The sequence below is a fragment of the Pan paniscus genome, chromosome 3 (genome assembly GCF_029289425.2).
Source record: "Pan paniscus chromosome 3, NHGRI_mPanPan1-v2.0_pri, whole genome shotgun sequence".
NCBI classification, from domain to species: Eukaryota; Metazoa; Chordata; class Mammalia; order Primates; family Hominidae; genus Pan; species Pan paniscus.
Genome location: NC_073252.2, coordinates 126,616,990 through 126,640,366, shown reverse-complemented (window position 1 = coordinate 126,640,366; position 23,377 = coordinate 126,616,990). Strand labels below are relative to the sequence as shown.

Below are 23,377 nucleotides of genomic sequence, written 5' to 3'. Positions count from 1 at the left end.
AGATTGAAATATAGACAGTCTTAGAGCATACCAAGCACCAACTCCCTTAATGGATAAAACTGATCAGCACATGTCAGATGTGGTAATTCAACCCGTTTTTAATCTGGCCCATACTGCTACTTGTACACTAGCATAAGAACATCAAGAAAAATCCAGCCTTCTGCCAAGCAAAAATTCATTTATGCCATACTAGTCATATTTTCCAGATGTAATCTAGTAATCCTGTCCAAAATGAAAAGTAAGCCTTCTTAGTAAATCCATGTGGCATCCTAGTAATCACAGCATGTTCCTTTTATGTTTGTTAAAACTCTTTAATTCCTTTGATAAGGCATTATGGAAGTTTTCGTTCAATGTTTTCATTCTATGGCAGCACAGTCCTTTTTTCAGTGAATGAAAAAGTTATCAGAGCATAATATAAAATATAAGGAAATCTTTAATATTTACATCTAGGAAGATTAAAAGTGAGACTAGATCTCCTTTCATTTAAACTACTCTATGGGATAAAAGAGAATAAGAGAAGTTATAAGCATATTTCTTCAAATAACTAAAACAATCCAGTGGAGAGTTTCTCTGGATTATGGTAACATGCTTATGTGTATTAATAATGTCTGTTTGTGGAGCATCTGTCATGTGCTGTGCATCATGCTAACATTTTGCATTTATTACCTCATATAGTTTGACAGCCCTTCTAGGTAGGTGTTATTTCCTTTCCAAAGATATGAGGTATAGTAAAAGTTAAATCATTTGCTCGGGGTCACATAGCTGGCAGGTGGCACAGCTGGACCAGATCTGGTCAACACCAGAATTGTACTATTGTGCAACATTGTATCTTTAGAGTTTGAGGAATTTATAATTTTGACACCTCTCCCATTTGCTGACAGTGATTCAAAAGTAACCTTTATGGGTTCTCCAAGTGTCATGGGATGTAATTCATCTGGGTCAGGAGGCTTGAACTCACTGTAAACATCTAGATGCTCTCATGTAAATGCTTCACACATTCTAGACTTCAAGTGACCCTCATCATCTTACCAGTGTCCACTCTGTCCTTGCAGTTCAAGGATCAGCGTTCTTGATTGAACATATAGATGCCAAATATGTTTCAAAAAATTCTACTTCCACTTTTTCATTCATCAACCTTAAAACAAGTCTGAGCTGTGAGCCTTTTTTTTTTTTTAATACTTTAAGTTCTAGGGTACATGTGCACAATGTGCAGGTTTGTCACATATGTATACATGTGCCGTGTTGGTGTGCTGCACCCATTAACTCGTCATTTACATTAGGTATATCTCCTGATGCTATCCCTCCCCCCTCCCGAGTGAGCCTCTTTTTTTGTTTTAATTCCCTTTCTGACTGGCACTACCCAAAAAGCTCTTTTGGTTTTCAGATTATGTATATAGCCCTAAAAACTTGCTAGAACAAAGTATCTTCGTATCTAGTGGGATTTGGTAAATTTTCCAGACCTAGAAAAGAAATTGGCCACAACCTAAATGTAAGTAAAGTAGTAGGAAAAAATAGATCTAAGCAAAGGAAGTTATAATAATTAGCTTAATACCTCTTTTGAAAGTTTCCAGATTTCTTCAATGAGTGATGACAATTTCACCAATTTTAATCGACCAAAAAAATGTTAAATTGTGTTTAGTTATTGTAAAGTGATATAATGCATAATTTTCTTTCAGAGTGTGATATTTTAAAATATGGAGTTTGAAAGGTATTTACTTAGAGTACTTGAGACTAGTTGAGGCAAAGATACCATCACAAGCTTTTGATATAAAAAAGAGAAGCTCCAAGGATGGAACTGAATTAGAGCCAAAGTTGGTGGGAAAAAGGAGAAAAGCTGTCCTTGAAACTGTTGCATGGGAAGGGAAACACCAAAGAAAAAGATTTGCTTCATAAAGAAATTGTTTTACACTGGTCATAATCCTGAAGTTAGAACTATCAATCACCCCAGATTAGTGAGTAAAATAATCACATTAACCCATAATTATAAATGTAATTTGTAAAACTCAGCCATATATAAGCCAAGTAGTAGTGAGAATATCAGGACACATTGGCGATACATTAGGAATGACAATACACATTATTTTTATCTTTGCTACTTAATTCTGCATTGCTTATTCATTTGTAAAAATAACTGGATTTATTATACTTCTTATCACAAAAATGCCGACTTGGAGGTTTTACATAGCTTTAATTTAGTGTTAAGATATTAGTTCTCAACATCAAGAAACTATGTGATTTTAAATATTTCTGTAACTAACTTTCCAAGCAGTTAGGATGTAGAGTTCAGTTATTCTTTTTATTCTTTGATAGCAGTGTTGTTTTCTTTGATTACATATACATATATTTGATCTGTAAATATGTTTGTATGTATGTGTGTTACATACAATATGCATGTGACAATTAATTCCATTCTCCCTAGAATAAGGCTGGAACTAATTGACTGTAAGCAGACTATCCTGCTCATTATCTATTAGGTTATACTCAAAGTCTTTTAACCAGTGCATTAACATGTTTTAACCAAGTTTATTGGCTTTACCAATAAATTTACCAATTCATTTAACTGAAGTTTACACGTGTAGTCCTAAATATGCTAACTACTTTGTGTGAACTTTTTTTTTTTTTGAGACCGAGTCTCACTCTGTCACCCAGGCTGGAGGGCAGTGGCACAATCTCAGCTCACTGCAACCTCCACTTCCCAGGTTCAAGCAGTTCTCTTGCCTCAGCCTCCTGAGTAGCTAGGATTACAGGCGTGTGCCACCACGCCTGGCTAATTTTTTGGATTTTTAGTAGATACAGGGTTTCACTATATTGTTCAGGCTGGTCTCGAACTCCTGACCTCGTGATCTGCCCACCTCCACCTCCCAAAGTGCTGGGATTACAGGCGTGAGCCACTGCACCCGGCCGTGTGTGAACTATTTTTATATTCTGAGAGGCAGTACAGCCTATGGGTCTCAATCCCAGACAGGCTGGGATTGAATCCCAGATCTAACCCTACTGACCTTGAGCAAATTACTTAATTTCTCTGTGCCTCAGTTTCCTCATCTGTAAATTGGAGATAATAGTGCCTACTTCACGTTATAAGGATTAAACTAATTAACATAATACATACCAGTGCCTGCCACTTGATAAACCTTTGTAATTATCTGCAGAAGTCAGGAGGTTCCCCCAAAGGCTATGTGGAATGACAAAATCAGCTTTTATTTCAGAAGTTATCACTATGGAGATACCATTGGCAAGGCTTCAGCCAAATGCTGGAGAGATTAATTTCAGCAAGACTTGTGTTAAGGAAACCAGTAATCCAGGCAAAAAATGAAGAGACCTGAATTATATAGCAAATGGTGGTGGGATCGAAGCAAAAAATATTAAGGCAATATTAAATGTAATACACAGGCCTTGATCACTATTTGGCTGTGAGAGTTGAAGAATTCATAAAGGACTCCCAGGTTTCAGTCTAGGAGGACATTCTCTAAAACAGGATATAGAAAGAGTTCCAAAATCTCAAGTACCTGTATACATCCAAGAGGGGATGCCCAATAAGCAATCTCTTCACACTCCAGAAAAGCTGGACTGCAGAAATACCAAACTGAGTAAGTAGTACAGGGAACAGTTGAAGTGAAGGAAGTAGATACCATTGGATTTGCCTTTATCCTCTTTTTCAATGACCAGACAATCAAAGCCTACCTCAGACTAGAACACATCATCTAATGGAGTTCTGAGCATTAAAGGGAAATCATATTGAAGATTTCAACCTTGAAGTTAATTGTGAAGTTTGTTGCAGATGGCTAATGCTTCAAAGGTAGAAACTGTTTTTTCAGTGATTTGGGTGAAAACATGAACGTGAGTCCCTGGTGTGACATTTCCCATCACAGATTGCACAGCTGCCAATGATAGGCCCTTCCTTTGGCTCCTGAGGACTTAATTTCCCTAGGGAACTATTGTGGTTATTCAACTTTAAGACCTTGTAGGAAGAATCAGTTGTTTCTCTCAGGGGTCTTACTCAGAGCAAGCAATATGGAAGTAAATAGTCACTAAGGAGAAATGAGAAGCTTTTAGCAAAATGTACGAATAATTGTTTTTTCTTTTAAACTGGCCAAATCCTTACAAAAATTATAAATTAGATTAAGATAGCTACCCTGTTTTGGATCCTAATCATTATAATCTACATGAGAATGCATAATTCACACCAGTTTTGCTGTTCCCAACATAAAGAAAAAGGTGCATTTCACTATATGCTAATTTCTGCATGTAGTGGATGTACAAAAGATTGTTTCAGGCAGGAAACAATCTTTTCAGAAATGAGAATGAGAGTGTAGGCCCAGTTCTGCCAGTACCTACTGCTGTGATCTTGGCCAAGTCTTAAGGTGTACAATGCAGATAATATTTTTTTGCCCTACTGTCCCAGAGTTCTGTGATCAAAAGAAAGCATTTAATGAAACTGCTCTTTGAAAAATTATTTTTAAAAATTATTTAAAGGTTGTATTAAAAATACAACCGTCCCATCATTCAGGAATATTTTTTCACCTCAGAAAGCTCATTAGTTAAAATATTGTAAACATCAGTGTCTTGTTCCTAATAAAAATAATAGCCTACCACTTACTAAATGCCTAATATATGCTCTCTGTAAGGTGCTCAATGGACTTGCTTTAAATAATCACAACTACTTCAATATCTAAGTTACTAAGATGTTATCCTCTTTCTGGGAAAACTGAGGCTTAAAACGGTTAAGTGACTTGGCCAATGTCATGTGCCTGGTAAACTATAGTTTAGCCTTTAAATACAGTTCTCTCTGACCCTGAAGTCTATGTTGTTTCAACGATTCTATGTTTTCAGATCCAAAACTGTATTCTGGAAAGAACTCCAGGTGGGGAAGACTAAACTCAAACCGTTATTTTTCAGTCTCGCCATCAGAGTTGAGCCAGAAAGCAGCCCAGTGAATCTGTGTTCTGCACAAATTTGATATGCTCTCTACAGTTCTCATTCCTGATTTAAATTGGAAGACAGTAAACAACTGATTCAGGACTGCTAAGTCATATATACCTTTAAATATTTAGCAAAAGCAGATTTCAAAAGACACTTAAAATGTATTGCAAAATGTACAGCATTTATTCACATACAGACAAAAAGGCACAATTCTACTAAATAGTTCAACAAAAAAATACAGCTGTCCTCAACTAGTTTTATAAATACTTTCAAAAAGGGGGTAGAAATAAATACAGGATTGGGTCATGTAATATAAAATAGTCATCTCTACATATACTTTAATTTGATTTTTAACTCTTCATGCACCTTTTTTTTTTTTCAATTTTAGCTGAATGGACACCAAGCTAGGCACATAGTGAAAAATCCTCTGTACAAGGTTACAAATGTAATGACAAGTTTGTCCATTTCAAAATAAGATTTGTACACAACACATAAAACCCTTCATTTAGATCTTGTGTTTATAACCTAACAAATGACATTCCAGGCAACTTTACAAAAGTTTAACTAGCCTACATTTTGACATAATACATTAATCATAATCAAAGATATTTCTTGGTCAGGATGCACAAGGAAAGATAAAGCTTAAAAAAAACAAATGCAAATGGTTCCATACTAATAGAACGCAAGTGGGTGTTTGGGCTGGTTGCTGCTTATGGCCACCTCATACAGAGTTCCCAGCATGACATGAAACTAACTCACAAAGCTATCATTATACTGTCAGAGAAACCGTGCTCTATCCATTTGCATTTCGAAGCAGGAATAAAAAGTGTGGGCTTTTTATTTTTGTGTGTTTTGTTTTTGTGTGGGTTTTTTTTTTAATATTTTTTGTTTTGTTTTTGTTTTGTTTTTTGGTTCAGCATAACTTGGAACATTTGAAAGCTTTTCAACCTAAATGTGGGGAAAAAACAGGTAAGGCATTATTTTTGCACAAAACTAGCATTCCTAATAGTGCAAATGAATCTGATACCTCTTAAAATGGTGAGAGGTCATACACTTACTAGATTAATTTAGATTTTCTTTCTATGGCTTGACAAATTATCCCTCTATAAATTCTACTCTCACCCAGAGCTGTTGCTGTAATCAAAAGATAACTGTAGATAAAGTCCAACCTTCTCCTGTATCCAGCAAAAGGTTTTTGCTCATATGCAAAAAAAATCTAATTTTTAAATTATGCTACAAGTGAATATACAACTTGGATTCATAAGAACCTTCTATTATCTGCAGCAACAAGCTGATCTGGACAGCAGTCTTTCAAAATGAGCCCCATAGCTCAAAAATAGTCAGTCAATCTAAAAACCTGCATCATTCTTCCCCCTCCCCTGAATTAGCTACTAAAATGTCCTTGAAAAGTTAAGACTTGGTTTGAAAATGTCATACATACAATGGGGATGTATCAGATCTACTATTTGATCATCTGATAAAACTTGCATAGCAAGATGGGATTCAATAAGCCTTTTTTGTTGTTGACAATCATCTGGAAGACTTGAAAGTTAACTGCAGAACTCCTCAAAGCATTATTCATTAAGTATCATAATGTCCCTGCCATATGGAAACAGATGTATAAATGAATCAGGAATCTGAATACTGGTATTAACAAACTAAGGAGAATTTAGGGGAAGTCGGGCTTGTTCCAAAGGCCCATAATTCTGTATCTCATTGCTATTTAAACGTTCCTTCCTTAAGTTTGATTCACAACCACATTGAATTCCAAAGAAAATTAACAGGACCTAAACACTATCCACTGTCTTAATACATACGCACTATGGGGAGTGCAAAAACAAAACATTGTACTCAAATTTAATGCTAAATTTATTATTGCTGATAACTTAATAGTTATTGCCATTTGCAATTAGAAAGTCCAAGTTACAAATTAGAGTTTAGAACTCTGACTACAGAAAACCTATTCAAGGGTACACTTCAGTCTCTTTCCTGTATAACCTTGGTCAATAGTAAGAGCTTATCGCAACTTATTGCCTTTCTATTGTTTTTAAAATATAACCTATTTCGCTTTTTTCTCTTTTTTTCTTTTTTCTTTTTTTTTCTTTTTTTCTTTCTTTTTTTTTTTTTTTTTTTTTTTTTCCTTTTTCTTAAGGAATCCATTCATGTTGGAAGCCCAGATTCCCTAACATATGCACTAGTGGTTGGCTCTGGGAAGTAACAGTCACCAGAGTCTGGAAGTTCTTCGCTTGAACTTGAGTAGCCATTGTACTATTGGAAGCCAGATGGCCAGGTATTGGCAATGGCCAGGGAAATCCCAAGCTGGCTCAAGAGCCAGTGGTTAGGGAAGAAGAAGGTCAAGTGGACTGGTAAAAATTCTACTTCAACTGCCCTTATTCATAGATACAACTTTCCTAACAGTCTCACTCTCCACCAGTCCCATATCCACAACCCACTCACAGGCTTCAAGCAGCAGGACCTTGCCATATTACCCTAAATCTCCATATTGCAGCAGCTCTACCCTGTCCCCTCAGCTTCTTCAATAATGACCTTTTTTAAAATTCTCTTCCCTGACTGCTATATTTACACATAAATTTCTTAGTGTTACTGAAGCTTCAGAGCTGCTGCCTATATACTATAATGCAACAAAAATAGCCTTGAGGGCCAAATATAAATATGATTTCAAGATCTACCACAGTCCTAGAAAATAAACTTTATGGGCTGTGAATGGTACCATGAGGGTTTCTCAAGAACCATATCTGGTTCCCTATATTCAGGTAACCATGAGTTTGTGCTTTGGGAAGAATGCAGAGGGCTATAAAAATTCATGAGGCTTATTTAAGCCTTGCCTTCTTTAAAACATTTCATTCTTATTTTAGTGTTTAGTTCGGGTTCTAGTCTTAGCAGTGTCTTATGGTTACAATCTACTCTTCTGTTTCCTCAACAAGTTGCAAATAACACAAACTTCTCACAAAAATGATTTAAAAATGACTGGAAAAAAATTAATCTGAATTGCAAGTAAATGTGTTTGTGTAGCTCAGGATTAATGGGTTTCTGCTTCTCCCCCACATCAGAGCTCTCCTCTAGCAAACCCAATGACGAGCCCAAAGGGCTTCCGCATCATCTCTGTTGCATCAAGAAGCCAAGATGCTTCTCCTGATAATGTCTGTCCTTCTGCTGATAGTGCTGCTGGTGTGTATACATTTCTTTTCTGATGCCTCACTCTCTGAGTCACTCATTTCCACATCGGGGACATACCCGTCATTCTCATTGTCGGATTTTAATTTGCTTTTTGCCCTTTCCTTGGCTGGAACTCGGCCTAAGCCCAAATATGGGTAGTCTGAGTGCTGGTGGCAGGCCCCGTCGTGGGCCTCTCCCTGCTGCTGCCGTTCCCCCTTCTTTGGAATCCGGAATCCTCCCCAGTTTTTCACTGGGCTGGCAGGTGTTGTAGGCACTTTGACTGCAGTCTGATTATAGTTTACTTTGATTAGGGAGCCATTGCACTTGGGCACTATCTCCTTCCTTGTGCCAGGTGCTGACTGCCCCACTCCAGGGGAGGTGGCAGCTCTTGTGTTGTCCAGATGCCTCTGGGACACATCTGTGGACCTGAGAGGCTTGTGACTCTGTTTAAAAGATTTGTCCTTTAAGTCTCCTTTAATGAGATCACAATGAAAACGATTGTCTCTTCTTTTCCCGTGGTCTGGCATCACCACACCATTTTTCTGTTGTGCTGATATGAGACGTGCTTCTGCAAAGGTCTTTTCCAAACCCAAAAAGCTCTCTGGGACCACCATCCCCTCCCTTCTACCACACAGGTCTGGCTGCTTCAGCAGGGTTTTGCCTTCACTTCCAGGGCTATTCTGCAAAGGATCTCGCTTATGGGGCTTTTTCAGCGAATGAACCAAGGAAGTACCCATTTGTTTTCTGAAGAATGCAGAATGCCACTTCAAGTCCTCTATCTTGGGAGCATCAGGGCCAACAGAAGGACTGTTAAACAAAAGCATGTTTTCCAGTGAGGAGGAGGAGCAGGAAGAAGGCACACCTATAAACATAAAACCACAAATAAAGAAAAATTACAGCAGAAGCAAATCCAAAAGAATAAAATTCTACACCCTTAGTGTGGCCCAATTGATGTGAACTCCCCACCCAACAACACAACACTTACACCACCAAGTTTGTACAAATTTGGTTTTTATAGTGAAGAGATTACCTGCCTTGAGAATCTCCATTCAATCTGCAGACTCAATATGCCACATTTTCTAAAACAGCTGAAGCTCACATAATTTTTCATAAAACTAGACCTCCTCCAAACAAAATAACTGATCTGATTTTCAGAGCGGACTCCATGCAGAACCCATCAGGTGGCTGATGGCTGCCTCTGCTCCCTCTACCTGGTTACAGAGCAGCACCTGCGCCGCGCTCCTCCACGGTCCAGTCTTCTGCCTCCCGTACGAGACTGAGAGGACCCAAAAAGCAGGGCTCGGGGCTTCTAAGTTTCTCTATGTGTCTATACCCTCACAGGGTTATTATGAGGACAAGTACATGTAAACATGTGAATGAATAAAGGAAATGTTTAAAATAATTCTTGACACATAGTAAGTGTTCCAAAAATGTTCATTATTATGATGTGCAAAATACATTTGTGGGATTCAACTGAATTGTCATTCAACTTGAAGTAAGTTAAATTGATGTTTTTCATATTTTTTGATGCAAATCACAGTGACTAAATTCCACAGCATGACCTAGTAAGAGTTCACATTTCACGAAATAATATTAACCCTCATCATTTGATAATGTACTCTGACATTTCCTATTATACTTTACTTGTTTTTAATACTGGTCATGACCCACTGAATTCATCTCAGAACCCACTAATGAGTTGTTACCCCTAGTGGGTGAATTCATAACACATTAGAGTTTGTCATAAAGACCATGATTTTACAACAGCCTCAAGATCATCTAGAAAGAGCAGTTCTCATGTTTTCTGTCTCCCATAAGATATGAGCCACCAAGAAAACAAGGTTCAGCCCCCAGGGTATGAGACAGGAGGCCATATGAGAACCTAGTGCTCACCAGACACAGACACTGCAAGCAAATGAAACATAGCTAGCGACTCAGAACACAGAGCTGTCATGACCACAGGAGGAGGTATTTTACAACCTGCTGGTTTGGAAATGCTGCTTTCTCAAGAATCAATCATTAGAATCAACCTTCACATCACACTGAATATATTTCTTTTACTCAATCACCTGCCACAGGAAAAGAGAATGGTAAGAAGAGGCTAACATTTTCTGAACTCTGATTTCTATCTCCTTGACTGTAATCCATGTCTCTAAAGAGCCTCCAACTCATGACCCCCCCACCCCCCATAAGCACTGTTGCCACTGAGGACACTCTCAGCAAATGACCCTACCCACTCTCAGAATCACAGAGTTTAAACCATGGACCCTAAATGACATATAAATCATGACCATCTGCTCTACTTCAGGCAGGAGACAGCCTTTAGGCATGAATAAGAACACGACTGAAGCCTAGGACTGGAAAAAGAAAAAAAGCACCCTAAAGGGTTTCAACTGCATTACTCAACAGCATCCTACAGGAAGATAAATGTTTTCAACTGATCATACCTATGGTTCTTACATCAGAATGAAAGGAAGATTTGTTTTCCTTTTCTGAAATAGTAGGACTTCTGAATGCAGATCTACATTACAGCTCTGTTACCACAAAATAACTCCCAGACTTATTAAGAATATCATTCGCTCACCCAGTAAAAACCTCAGCCATGAAATGCAAAAACCTGCCTGCAATATCCATGAGAAATAACTCAAATGAAACCAGATGAAAATGCTTTTTACGGCTTATTTTTACAGGGAGTCACTCATTACATAATGACCTAAGAGTTGCAGAAAGCCCTCCAGTGGCACAACTCCACAGGCACAACTTGCATTAGTGATCCCAGCTCAGCATTTGCTGCTGTAGGCTCGGTGATCTGCACCAGACAGTCTTCCAAGGCAGTTAAACAGATCTCATTTATTTGTACTCAGGTAGGAATCATGAAGAGAGAGCTCACCTTAGGGAATCTGAATCGACCTACTTTTACATATGACACCCTACTTAGAAAATTTATTTTTAAAATCTTAACAATTAAACTGCAAGTTCCAGCTAATGATATACACTTGATTCACCTGGAAAATACTTAATCTTGGGAAGAAAATATCTAGGATATCAACAAGTTATTGCATTCAAACTATGTAACACTTCAAGAACATTATTTAAACCTCCCTAAACCTTTTTTTATTTCTTCAGATGACCGAGCTCCCTCTAGTCGCACATAATTGGTTAGATAAACCAGAATTTGGATTTCAATGCAACAGGTTATAACAACTTCTTTGTTGTCTCTGTGCACCATAATAATCTAGATGGAGTGACAAAAAGCCACAAATGCACCAAAACAAGAGTGAATCAACTATGATTGCACAACGCAAGCACCAAGAATGGTGCAGCTAGAACTTTAAAGGGCAGTCCAAGGCAGGAGAGAGACGCTGACTATCTTCCAATGAAGTCCAGTCTAAGACCTACCTGTTCCATGGGTCCCTAATTCTGCCTGATCCACACTCAGCAGCTCTGCTTCTCTGAAATCCTTATACTACCTACTTTTGGGGGCTTATGATCACAGAATATAGAGCTCAAATGCACTTAAGGGGTCTTGATTCTAAAACAAACTTTAAGATCAACGGAATCTCAGAGAGGTTAAACAACCTGCCCAACTTGATCTTTGCCCTTGATCTCCAAGTAACTGATGTGTTGTCCAGAGTAGAGGAAGTATATACCCTAGTTTTCTTTTTCTGTTTGCCTAGCCCAGGGCAATATAAAATAGAAGACACTAAATAAATATTTGGTGCTCAATCTCAGAAATAGTCAACAATCCATCTACACAAAAAAAGTCTACTGTGAACATTATCTAAAAATGGACTGTGTCTTAAGTACAGTCTTAACATATATTGACCATATTTACCATGTTACAGATAGAGCCCAAGGCTGAATATAAACCTGTTAGGTATCCCCATGATGTGTTTACCAAGTACTGTGTAATATATAAGTCACTGTTTCATTTTAGTCTCTCAATTCCAAGAGGTAGCTTGCGATATCTCCATTTTGCACATGAAGAAATTAGGGAGACTCAAAAGACTTTCATGTGTTTGCTCAGTAAGCAGAGAACACAGGATTCCACCCATATTTATAGAGGGCAAATTCATAGCTTTTTCCCTTAAACATGATGCCTCAAATTAAAGACTTCCTTTAAATATGAACGTCTATGCTTCTTAAATTCTTCTATAAGAAAATTAAGAAATGATTATTTCTTCCTCAACAGTGTTAAAGCTTACAAACCCCTGCCCTATACTTTGACCTACCAGAGCTTAATGCATACCTGAAACTCTTTCTTGCTCCAAAAGCTTAGTGTAAAGATTGAATATCTGTTCCTGGACTTTGCACACAGACCGTTTAATCTTTTCCCTGCGGGTCACCATGTAAGTGAGGTTCCGAACCTAGAATGTAGAGAATAAAGATTCTAAGTAAGCAATACAGTATAACAGTACTTTGGTGCTTTTTAAATTTCTTTACCTAAGAGAAATTACTCCTACTAGGGCCTTGACAGATACTTGAAATCAATAGGTACTTTAAACATTTTATCCAATCTCTGATCTCCTTTTGGGCAGATAAGAAGGATTCCACATATAGCCCTCAACATAGGCAGAAGCAACACCGAAGAGGGTTAGGGACCCACAGGAGTGGGAGGGACACCTAGAGAACTCCTACAAAAGTCCTGCCTCCTCCATCACACCTAACCCATCCCGGCACAGAGGCCATTGGTGTCCAAGTCAAAACTTGCAACCTCTTGCCAGTCGACTTTGCTAATTATTGCATCAATATCTTCTATTACTTGGATGGCCAATGGCTTTAAAGCAGTTCAGAAGCCACTTCTGCACTTTATCAACTATCTTCTGAGGCTGAGCTGGGTAAACATGGGGCCAAGGGTCATCAAAGTGGAGCCCCCTGCACCAGGCCCACTGGAAGACCAAATGGTTACCAAGAATCCTAGTAAATGTCTTTGTCAACTGCACACTGAACTCACTGAAAGGCCTGGAGTTAGCAGGTAGCTTATGTGTTGCTATGAGGTGTGCGAATGCCTAGGAAATTTCCAGCTTTGCCAATGATTTGCTGGTTAGACATCTCCAGTCCAGTTCTCTGCATCATCACTTGAAAAACTGGTATTGCCCTCTCCTGATTCGCTTGTAACTGAAAAGACCCAGTGCTAAGAGTTGGCTCTACTTCCTATCTGATGTGTGACTGCTTTGGATCACATAACCCTAACCTATGCTCAGTAATCAACGTTTAGATTTGTTCCCCACCTGTCATCACTCAATACACAAAACTTAAAGAATTAGTCTCTAAACTCCCTTAATCCTTCAGTCCTAAAATCTTCTATTGGTCAACCTGATTAGATTACACGGACCTGCAAACACAGATGTCAGACACAGCACACCAAATACACAATTAAACCCTTCTTCAGGAATATGTGGACAAGACCTCCTAAGTAATCTCAGTGGCAGGAGTGGTAGCATCTTTATCTGACCACATCTTTCCCATTAGCTCCTACAGGCATGCCTTCACTTTCCTTAAAAAATCCCATTATGAGCAAACTCTTCCCCTGACACCTTTGTAATTTTTTCCCCATAAACTCAATAAAGTAGTATCACCCTACTTTAAGTGGAAAAAGTCCAAAGGTCACTAACCTTTTCTTTTGGCAGTGAGGACAGCAACAAGCATCAACAAGCCTTGTGAAGACACAAAAGATTTTGCACTCTGGTGTAGAGCGTAAGTGTAGACTAAACCCTAACAATTCCAGCTGTGCTGAAGGCAGTCTCATTTGCAAGAGGACATGAAGCATTAAGAGAGACAGAGCACAGGCTTTCACATTTGCATCATGGTAAAATCTCCTGGCCTAAACAGGAAAATGCCAAGTCAGGCTTCTCCTGCCCCTAACAAATTCACTTTAGGGATCTTCCCATCTTTTTTTCTCTAACAATCCCTTATGTCACTAACATTTCCTGTCTTATTTTAAATTTAAAGAATTGAGAATAAAAACACTCTCCCTGTCTCATAGTAAATATTACATGGATGTCAATCAGCCTAGTTAAGGTAGTTTCTTCCCTTCTCTGACAGCTGCACACCCTCAATCCAAGAAGCAGGTGTCCTTTATAGAAATTCTCACCAACTTGGGAATGGAAGTGGCTAACATCCTCCTCTCTTCGATATTGTTCCACCCAGGGGAAATTAAGAGTGAAGCTCAAGAACAAGGGGCCAGACCTAGATCCATAGCAGATTCAAAACTTCTAGGAAACAGAACCGTTTTTACATCAACAAGGAATCTGACTCCTGGAAATAAAAAATGGAAACAAATCCTGACATCTTAGGAGCAGACAGGTTGCTCTCATATTCAAATCAGACATGTAATAGAAATACTTACATCTCTCTTACTTGAAATTATCCTTAAAAATGGAAAACGGGGAAGCCAGGGAATTTGAACTTTGTATATTATTCAAATTTAATTTTGGTAGCTTTGACCACACCATGGCTGCTAAATAGAAAAATCTCACTGCTATTCCTCATGATCTCTGATGGGAAATATCTAAATGTAAACCCAAAAAGCAAAGGGCATGGTTTTCAATCGGAACAAATCAGCCCTGACCAACTCCACTTTATAGTGGTGAGGACTCTAAACCTGACTTCCCTTATGCGTAAAGTTCCCTATAGGACAACGCTCAGCAACCTCCACCTGCAGAGCTGGACTGATGCTCTCCCATCCTCAAAACACATCCAGCTTGTCCCTTCCTGCACCCGTTCCACTAAGCTCCCTCCTCTGCTTTATCTTCTCCCAACTGCCTGCAAGGAGGTATCTGAAAAAACATTTAAACCATCTCCAGGTGCACTCTCACACCACCTTAAACCTGATCATCCCTTTCCCCTAAAGCAGTGTTCCCAAACAGAAACATGGGGTACCCACAAAACAGAACCACCCTTTGGAGGTGGGGCCCATGAATCTGCATTCCTAAGTTTCTGGGTCAGGGACAACACCCTGAGATACACTGCTCTAAGACATCTAAAAGTGGTTTCAGTGTTTTCTTGAATCCAAAACTGTTTGCAGCACTAAAGTTGAACGTGCCTTTTGTTCAGGGGACACCGTAGCCACTACCAGATTTTCAAAGGTGACCATTCCACTGAGTGACTACAGGACTGCCCCCAGGACTTGGCCACTTTCCATAACGCTAGCCAGAGTGCAGTGGTAGCATGTCTTTATCTGAATAAATACTCATTTGCTGAACTCACATTTACTGCATCTTTTAGGGGAAAGGAATGAAAGTGAAGTGGCAGCCTTGGGAATGACATGGCTACCCACCACATCAGCAACTGTGTCTTCTTAAAGTTGTGTGCTCCCAAGCCCTCCTGAAATCTACTCCTGTCACCTAACTTCCAGATCCAGAACTGGTACCCAGGTATGCAATGCCCCGAGGTGTGTGTTTGAAGGAAGAGCAGTCACCATAATTACTCAGTTGTCTGCATTTCTAATGATGGCTACTCATTTGTCAGTCTGAGAATGATCATATGCCTTGATTGTAGTCACAGGTATTAAATGATTTTTGAGGATCTGCTATAAACTGATATTGTGTGAATTAAACAGAAAACTAACTTACTTGAGAAAACAAGTTGGTAGTAATGATTGGTTTTTTATTGTCACCCCTGCCCTGATACACTTACTGTTTATAATTACAAATAACTGCAACTCTCTGGGCAAGGCAAAGATTTCAATTGTTTAATGCCTTCACCATCACAGGCATCATGGCAAATTTTGGGTAGCGTATTTTTTTTTTCATTACAATAAGCCCATTTTAAACTGAGTCTAAGGCTGGGTACAGTGGCGTAATCCCAACACTCTGGGAGGCCAAGGCGGGTAGATCACTTGAGGTCAGGAGTTCAAGACCAACGTGACCAACATGGTGAAACCATCTCTACTAAAAATACAAAAATTAGCCAGGCATGGTGGCGCACACCTGTAATCCCAGCTACTCATGAGACCGAGGCAGGAGAATCACTTGAACCCGGGAGGCGGAGGCTGCAGTGAGCCGAGATCACGCCACTGCACTCCAGCCTGGGCAACAAAGTGAGACTCTGTCTTGAAAAAATAAAAATAAACTGAATACAAATTCTTTAAAGTTCCTTAGGCTTTTTAATAAAGTAAATGTAAGTAATGCCACACACATACACACACAAATCCTGATTTATTCCCTGTTTCTCATACATCGTTGGCATTGTTCTACTTAAACAGCGACAGTGATGACTCCAAAAAAAATGTTTAGAATTAGAAGTGCATGTTAATCTGAGTAACTTAAGTACAGAAAAGAGTTAGTACACCACAAGCATTTTCTACACTTTTATTTTGTGGTGATTGTGAGACAAACACAGTCCAAACAATAGACTTCTTGTCCTCCCCCTCCCAACAACTATCTGACTCCATAGCTCATGCACCCCAATTACAGCAGGTGTCGGGCTGGCATAAAGGCTTCTCACCAGGATTCCAGTTTATCCTTCTCAATCCTTTTCTCATCTCTAACAAAAATGCCACACATACATGTAGTTGTGAGAGGCAAAGTCTTCTTTACACTCACCACCAGGGGGCGTATGGGAGCACAAAAGCCTCACAAAACTGCTCCAGGATCCTGCCTCTTCCAGGGCCGGAATCCGCGGCCTTCCCAGGAATCCTAACCTGGTCTGGGAAGGGGCATCACAAATAAGCTGGCACTCAGTCGTGTATTAAAAGGATCTCTAATGCTCCCTTTAAAAGACTTTCACTTCTACGCCATCTCTAACAGGGCCATGCAGGTCTCCATGAGATCAGGCTTTTTTGGTCCAGTGTTTCCCAGGTCTTTCCCTACACTGTTTCAGGCCACTTGGGTACCTTTCAGTGCAGACTGCTTCAGGCCAGAAAACCTCACTCCCACCTCTTTCACACTAATGAATTTAATCGGTAGCCAGCAGCCAGGGGAGTTGATGTGGAAGATGCTCTGAGAAGCATCCCCAATTAGCAAGCCTCAGCCAGAAACTACCTACAGGGAGCAGGAGGCCCTAGCGGGAGGCAGCCCACGCCTCATTATTCCTGTAGCAGGAAGGGACGTCCAGACGGGACTCCAGAGGTGATGGAAAGTGGGGGAGGCACAAAAGCAGCAAACAGCAGAAGGAAATGCCAGCAGCTGAGGCTCGGCAGCCAACAGCCACGACATTCAGCAATCTCAGTGTGACAAACAACACATCTGTAGCGTGCTGAGCATGACTGGGGCTCCTCAGACAGATCTGACACCCCTGTCCACCAGGAATCCCACCCATACCCGCACACAGACACACAACAGAGACATGGATGGACACGGGGACACACACACACACACACACACACACACACACACACACACACACACACAGCCTCAGTGATGACTTAGCACCTCACTGCCAGGAGTATCTTCTGTAACAGATATATGCATGTGTACATACAGCTCATGCACACACATCAGCACCCACTGCCTGCTCTGCTCCATGACAGTACTGGGAATTCCCCTGTGAATTACCCAAGAAACAAAGTGGGGGCCAGTGAGCAGCCGTGCTTAGCTTCCTTCATAAGCCCATCACCAGCACCTAGGTGTGTTTCCCCGGACTGAACAAGAAATTTTCCCATCTCTGGCCCCCTCCATTAGAAATGAAATCCGTTCTGGTTTTCTAAATCAGTCTGTAAACAATCCTGAGTCAACTCCTTGGGTCATTTTCTTGGGGCTCATTCACTCTAGCTCTAGAATGAAGGAATGGGGGTGGGGAAGACACACCCCATTTGATCTTACAAAACAGTAAAGATAAATGGGAAAGTGTTTTTTAAAAAAAAACCACAAAGAAGCTCCCCACTCAGTAGCAGTTTTGCACATATGTACAATGAGTTTACCAGCCCATAAATATTTTTAACCAACACAACCTCATGCTGTGGTGTGTACAAGGGTCTGAGAGTATATGACTGGCTATCATTTCTTGCTCTGGGCGAGCGTTCGCCTCTTTGCATCTTCTTCTCTAAGTCACTATAAGGTGTCAGTGTCAATCATTACCCTCTCCAGGTCCTGCCGCAGGTGCGTGAACAGCTGCAGCCTCCTAAACAAGACATCCTGCTCCCGCTTGGCTAGATTGTCCTCTTCATCTTTCTTTGGGGTGATCAGGGGCTTGTTGAAGTTGACCTTCCTCTTCAACTTCCAGTACTGGTACAGGAAATCCACTACTTCCTCAGGCAGCCGCAGAGCCCTGGCAACATCCAGCAGGTTGACGAAGGTGTAGAACTCATCCTCCAGCTGCTGCAGCTTCTGCTTACGGACACTCACCCGGTGGGCCTCCTCCCGGTTCTGCTCAAGGCTGGCAAAGGGCTCCAGCGGATTCCGGGGGGAACACTCAGGGGCCCCATTCTCCTGTGCAGCCCCCTTGCCAAGACTCTCCTCGGGTTTCCTATGTGAGCTGTGCTTTGGGCAATAGGACTTGAACTTGACTTCATCATTCTCTGCTAAGATGGTCTTCATCTCCAGGCCCCGGTCAAAAGCACAGGTCACATGGAAGGCTGTGCGGCAGTTCTTCACAGAGCACTGGCAAGAACACACAAAGAACATGAGAATAGACCATTATAGAGCAACGATGGCAGAAGGCCCGCAGTGCTAGGCACCCCATGTACACATGCACAGAGAAGAGCCATGCTTCAAGCATGTGCCATGACAGGAAAGTTGTACGTGGATTAACCCTGCAAGATCCTGTCATGTTTTAAAAGAGGTAAGGCTTGGAATTTTTTTTATAGAGATGAGGTCTCCCTATGTTGCCTAAGTTGGTCTCCAACTCTTGGGCAAAAGAGATCCGCCCATCTCAGCCTCCCAAAGTGCTGGGATTACAGGCGTGAGCCACTGCGCCCAGCCAAGTCTTGGAATTTAAGGGCCCTCTTCAAATGAAAGGTTTAATCAACCAAACCCTAACTTCCTCAGAAAAGTAACTGCATCCAAATCCCATCTTGGAGCAGACATGATTACACAAATGACATGTGTAGAGAAAGGAGGTGTGGCACTAGGATCATATTCAAAAGAATCTGTACTCAATATGCAAAGTCCACTTTCAGGCATTAACTTGGGTTTTCTTACAGATTTGAGCTCTTTTGGTGTAAACCTGAATAAGAACCTCTTTGGGAAGAATGACTACTACTCACAGTTTGAACATAAATCCTGACTCCCCAGCCAGGAAGAGTCCCAACACGAGTGAGAAAATGAACAGTGCACTTCCTTGAAGCAGCACGAAGGAGAAACTGAATAAAAACCCCAAAAAATAGGAGACAAGAGGAATCCAGCACAGGAAAGGTAGGGAAAGGTCTTCACACTTGCGAAGAAGCTTCACCAGAGGCATGGAGGGCTCTGAGCCCTGAGATCGGTGCACGCCGATCCTGGCCACTGAAGAGAGGCAGGAGAACCGTGAAAGATCCTTCCCATGCGTCACAGGGAGGTCAACGTAGAGGCCAGGTATCAGCAACCTATGCAGAAGAACACTTCCCCTCTCACTGCCTAAACAGGGCCACAATTTAGTGCCTTTGATCCAGACAACAAGCCTCTGGTCTAGCAGGAGCAAAGTGATTAACTCCTCCTCCACTGATCTTGCTGAGCAAATCCCTAGAAGGTGGTTCCTCATGGTGACTGAAGCCAGTCCCTGAAAAGCAGCACTGCATTGTGTGAAGCCAAGTGATCCCCGGGGCATGCCAGGGGCTGCACAGAGCTGTAGAATCCAGCGGCTTCAAGCCAACTGAGAAGTTGAATTCAACTCATTCAACAGATCCTGAATCACATCACCAAGGATGGCAGAGGCTAGAGCTGAGGCTTTCCCCCTAATCATTCCAGTATTTAAGAGGAAACTCACTGCCAACCAGGCTTTCTTCCATTACTATGAGGTCTCTTTTACTGAGAAGAGGAGAAAATCCAGCTCCCTTCACCATTCCACCCTTACAAACACTTCAACCACAGAGACTGACATAAATCTGTATTTTCTCTATAAATAACCTCAATTCTAAGAAATGTATGAAATCAGCTTTGGTGGCAGAACACACACACAAGCACGCACACATACACACCTGGCCACTGTCATGAGAAGACAAAGTGTCTTCCCTTGTAGCACACAGCCAAGTGGGAAGTAAAAGTGGGAACAGATGACTGAGACACTATCTGTGTTTGGCTTAAACTACACTTAACCCAAGCGCTCTAACCCTAAAGAGAAATGAACTGCAGCAGAATATTTATACAGGACTTTGTAAAAACGCCAAATGGCCTTCCTCTGGGTTTTCCCATTCAGGTTGACTCAGCAAACAGATGTTACAGAAACGTAAACCAGAGCCTTCACAGCTGCAGACATTTCAGAGAGGAATTCTTTTAATAAAATCAATCCATTCTGTGAAGATATGAAAAATCATCAGCCTTCTTTGGCCTCTTCTTTAGATTAATGTTCTGGGAAAAAGAGGTCAATGGCAACAAAAAAGTCATTATATCATCTCTCTTCAAAAGGGAAACAAAGATCCCATTCGCCCACCTCTTTTAAACATTAATTATGGACCAGATTGGCATACTCAGGCAAGGGCATAAATTCTACGCTCAGAACACCGGGGAATGTGGTCTGCTGCAGCCTGTTTCCTGCCAGTGCACACGTGCATACACATACTTACACACTCGTACACATGCACACTCACACACATACACGCATACTCACACGCATACACATATACACGCATGCATACATACACAAGCATACTCACACGCATACACACATACACATGCATACTCATGTGCATACTCACGCACTCACGTGCATACACACATGCATACACATGCACACATGCATACACACGCATACGCATACTCACGCATGCATACTCACACATACACGTTCACACACGCATACTCAAATACGCATACGTGCATACAGCATACATATGCATAACCAAATACACATGCATACACATACACATAATCACATGCACACTCACACCCCCACACATGCACACATATGCATGCTCACCCACATACGCATACTCACACACACACCCATACTCACACACACACACACACATGCATACACACACACACTCAAGTTCATCAGCTCCCTGCCCTTTTCTCTTCCTGCTCCACTCTTTCCTCCTCCTTCCCCAATCCAACTCGGGCCAGAGGCGTTTGTCATGTATTCACATGCCAAAAATATCTCCACTATTTCAAGGTCCCCAGCCAAATCCCACCAGCTGTCTCATGACCCACCCTCCAAATATTTCTGTTATATTTTGGATTCTTGAACACTAGTCAAAGTGATAAAGAAGAAAAGTAGAACCACTTGGCTTGTTAAAAAAAAAATTTAAAATAGCCAGGCGCGGTGGCTCAAGCCTGTAATCCCAGCACTTTGGGAGGCCGAGGTGGGTGGATCACGAGGTCAGGAGTTCGAGACCAGCCTGGCCAACATGGTGAAACCCCCATCTCTACTAAAAATACAAAAATGAGAATTAGCCGGGCGTGCTGGTGCGCGCCTGTATTCCTAGCTACTTAGGAGGCTGAGGCAGGAGAATCGCCTGAACCCGGGAGGTGGAGGTTGCAGTGAGCCGAGATGATGCCACTGCACTCCAGCTTGGGCGACAGAGTGAGACTCTGTCTCAAAAAAAAAAAAAAATTTTAAAACCACCTTCCCAAAAAGTATTTATCAGTCAAAATACAAACTGACTTTGCCAAATGAGGTCATTTCTTTAAAACCCATGGCTGACAGGATGACCATGCTCTTGGAGCTTATGTCTGTGCTGAGCTGCTTTGAGAAAGAAGCCATCCCAAAACAGTGGCTCTGCTCCCAGAATTCAATGAGGAAACCAAGGAAGAAGAGCCTGTGGCCTGTGCTAGTACATCCGAGAAGATCCAAACTTAACCTGAAGGGCCCCCATCAGCCACACAGCACTGCAGGCCTCTCTAATCCTGACTGTCTAGATGTCAATAATGTGAGGCCTAAAAACGAACTTCTCAGTAGGGTCTTAGACCACATGAAAAACGGCATGCCATCTATATTCCCTCCTTAATTCCCCTATCTCATGACATCCTATACTTGTCTGTACCTGGATATGCAAAAGCAGGTAGGCAACATGTTTACACACAGGTGTGCACGCACTCTTTCGCTCACGCTCTCTCACACACACACACACGTGCATGCGCGCCTGGTGCCATAAAGAATCAGACATCCAAATGATGCTCCAATCAGATGACAGCATACACAGGAACTCCTCACAGATGCCCCTCTACCCAGGCCGTGTTCAAAGAGTCTCTGTTTTTCCAACTGCAAATGCATTAGCATGTCCCCTTGATTACTAACAGGTGTGCGCACACCATGGAAACCTGCAATCTCAGGAGGCCGCCACAGAGGTGGGCCAGGGTCTGCAGCTACATTCGGTGACTGCAGGTGGGAGGGTGGCCAACTCTCAAATGCCGTGTCAAGGAACATCTCACTAAGACTGCTAGGAGGTGTTGGCCTATGGAAAGAAGTTGCGATGCTAGACTTTGGGCAGAAAGGGTAGCGAGAGACAAACTGCAATCGCCTCACAGCTCAGGGGAACTTCTGAACTACCCTGTGACTGTGAAAGCTTGGGTTCTAGTTACACCGGATACAGTTAGCCTATTAAAGGTGTGTGTACTGGGGCTGGAGTCACCCCTTGGAAACCTCGTCCTGCTTCCTGGATTCTAGTCCCCTCTCCAAACCCTTGGACAGTTCACAGAGCGTTCCCTCATCCTGCTCCCCACCACGCAGGAAAGGAAAATGAAGCCATTCTTAGGAAGCTAATTACCTGTATAGAGGCCCCAAACTTCTCATTGCAGAGGCTGCACACTAGCGCCCACCGGCTGCTGGGAATGTGTGACACCTTGGTGATGGGCTCCATCTTCTCCGGGCTGCCAATGCTCACCTAAAGGTCGGAAAACAGCAAGACAGGGTGGCTCAGGTCGTCAAAGGCTGAACATGAATGTCAGAAACTAAAAGATCCATTACTTTCCTACATCTCTCCTACCAGACAGTGGCAAGGGGCACCCACTCAAAACAAACCCTTACTTTAAAGCCTCAGAAGAGCCCCAGTGACAACTGAGCTCACAGCCCAGTCCCCATCTGACAGACATCCCTGTCTGTCAAAAACACTTAGATAACTGAGTTTTCACTTCTCACCGGAGCGTCTGATGACAAAGAGTCATGTACCAGGACAATGTCATCTATAATCTCTAGCTCATAACAAATTGGTGAAGACTAAAAATCCATCTTAAATCGATTCAAATAGGTTGTCAACAACAGGGTA

The 23,377-nt window shown here is 41.5% G+C and overlaps 1 protein-coding gene across 14 annotated transcripts in view; it reads right to left on the bottom strand.

The window, feature by feature from the left end:
• Positions 1-5,080: 5,080 nt before the first annotated feature.
• Positions 5,081-23,377, bottom strand: part of JADE1 (jade family PHD finger 1) — a 65,614-nt gene continuing 47,317 nt past the window's right edge. For all 14 annotated transcript variants that reach the window (XM_034959134.3, XM_034959137.3, XM_063603901.1 and 11 more), the window contains 4 exons: positions 22,880-22,996; positions 18,117-18,638; positions 12,347-12,464; positions 5,081-8,959 (listed from right to left, as the gene is read on the bottom strand). In XM_034959134.3, the coding sequence (XP_034815025.1) occupies positions 8,052-8,959; positions 12,347-12,464; positions 18,117-18,638; positions 22,880-22,996 (1,665 nt within the window). In that variant the 3' untranslated portion in view covers positions 5,081-8,051. The remainder of the gene's footprint in view (positions 8,960-12,346; positions 12,465-18,116; positions 18,639-22,879; positions 22,997-23,377) is intronic.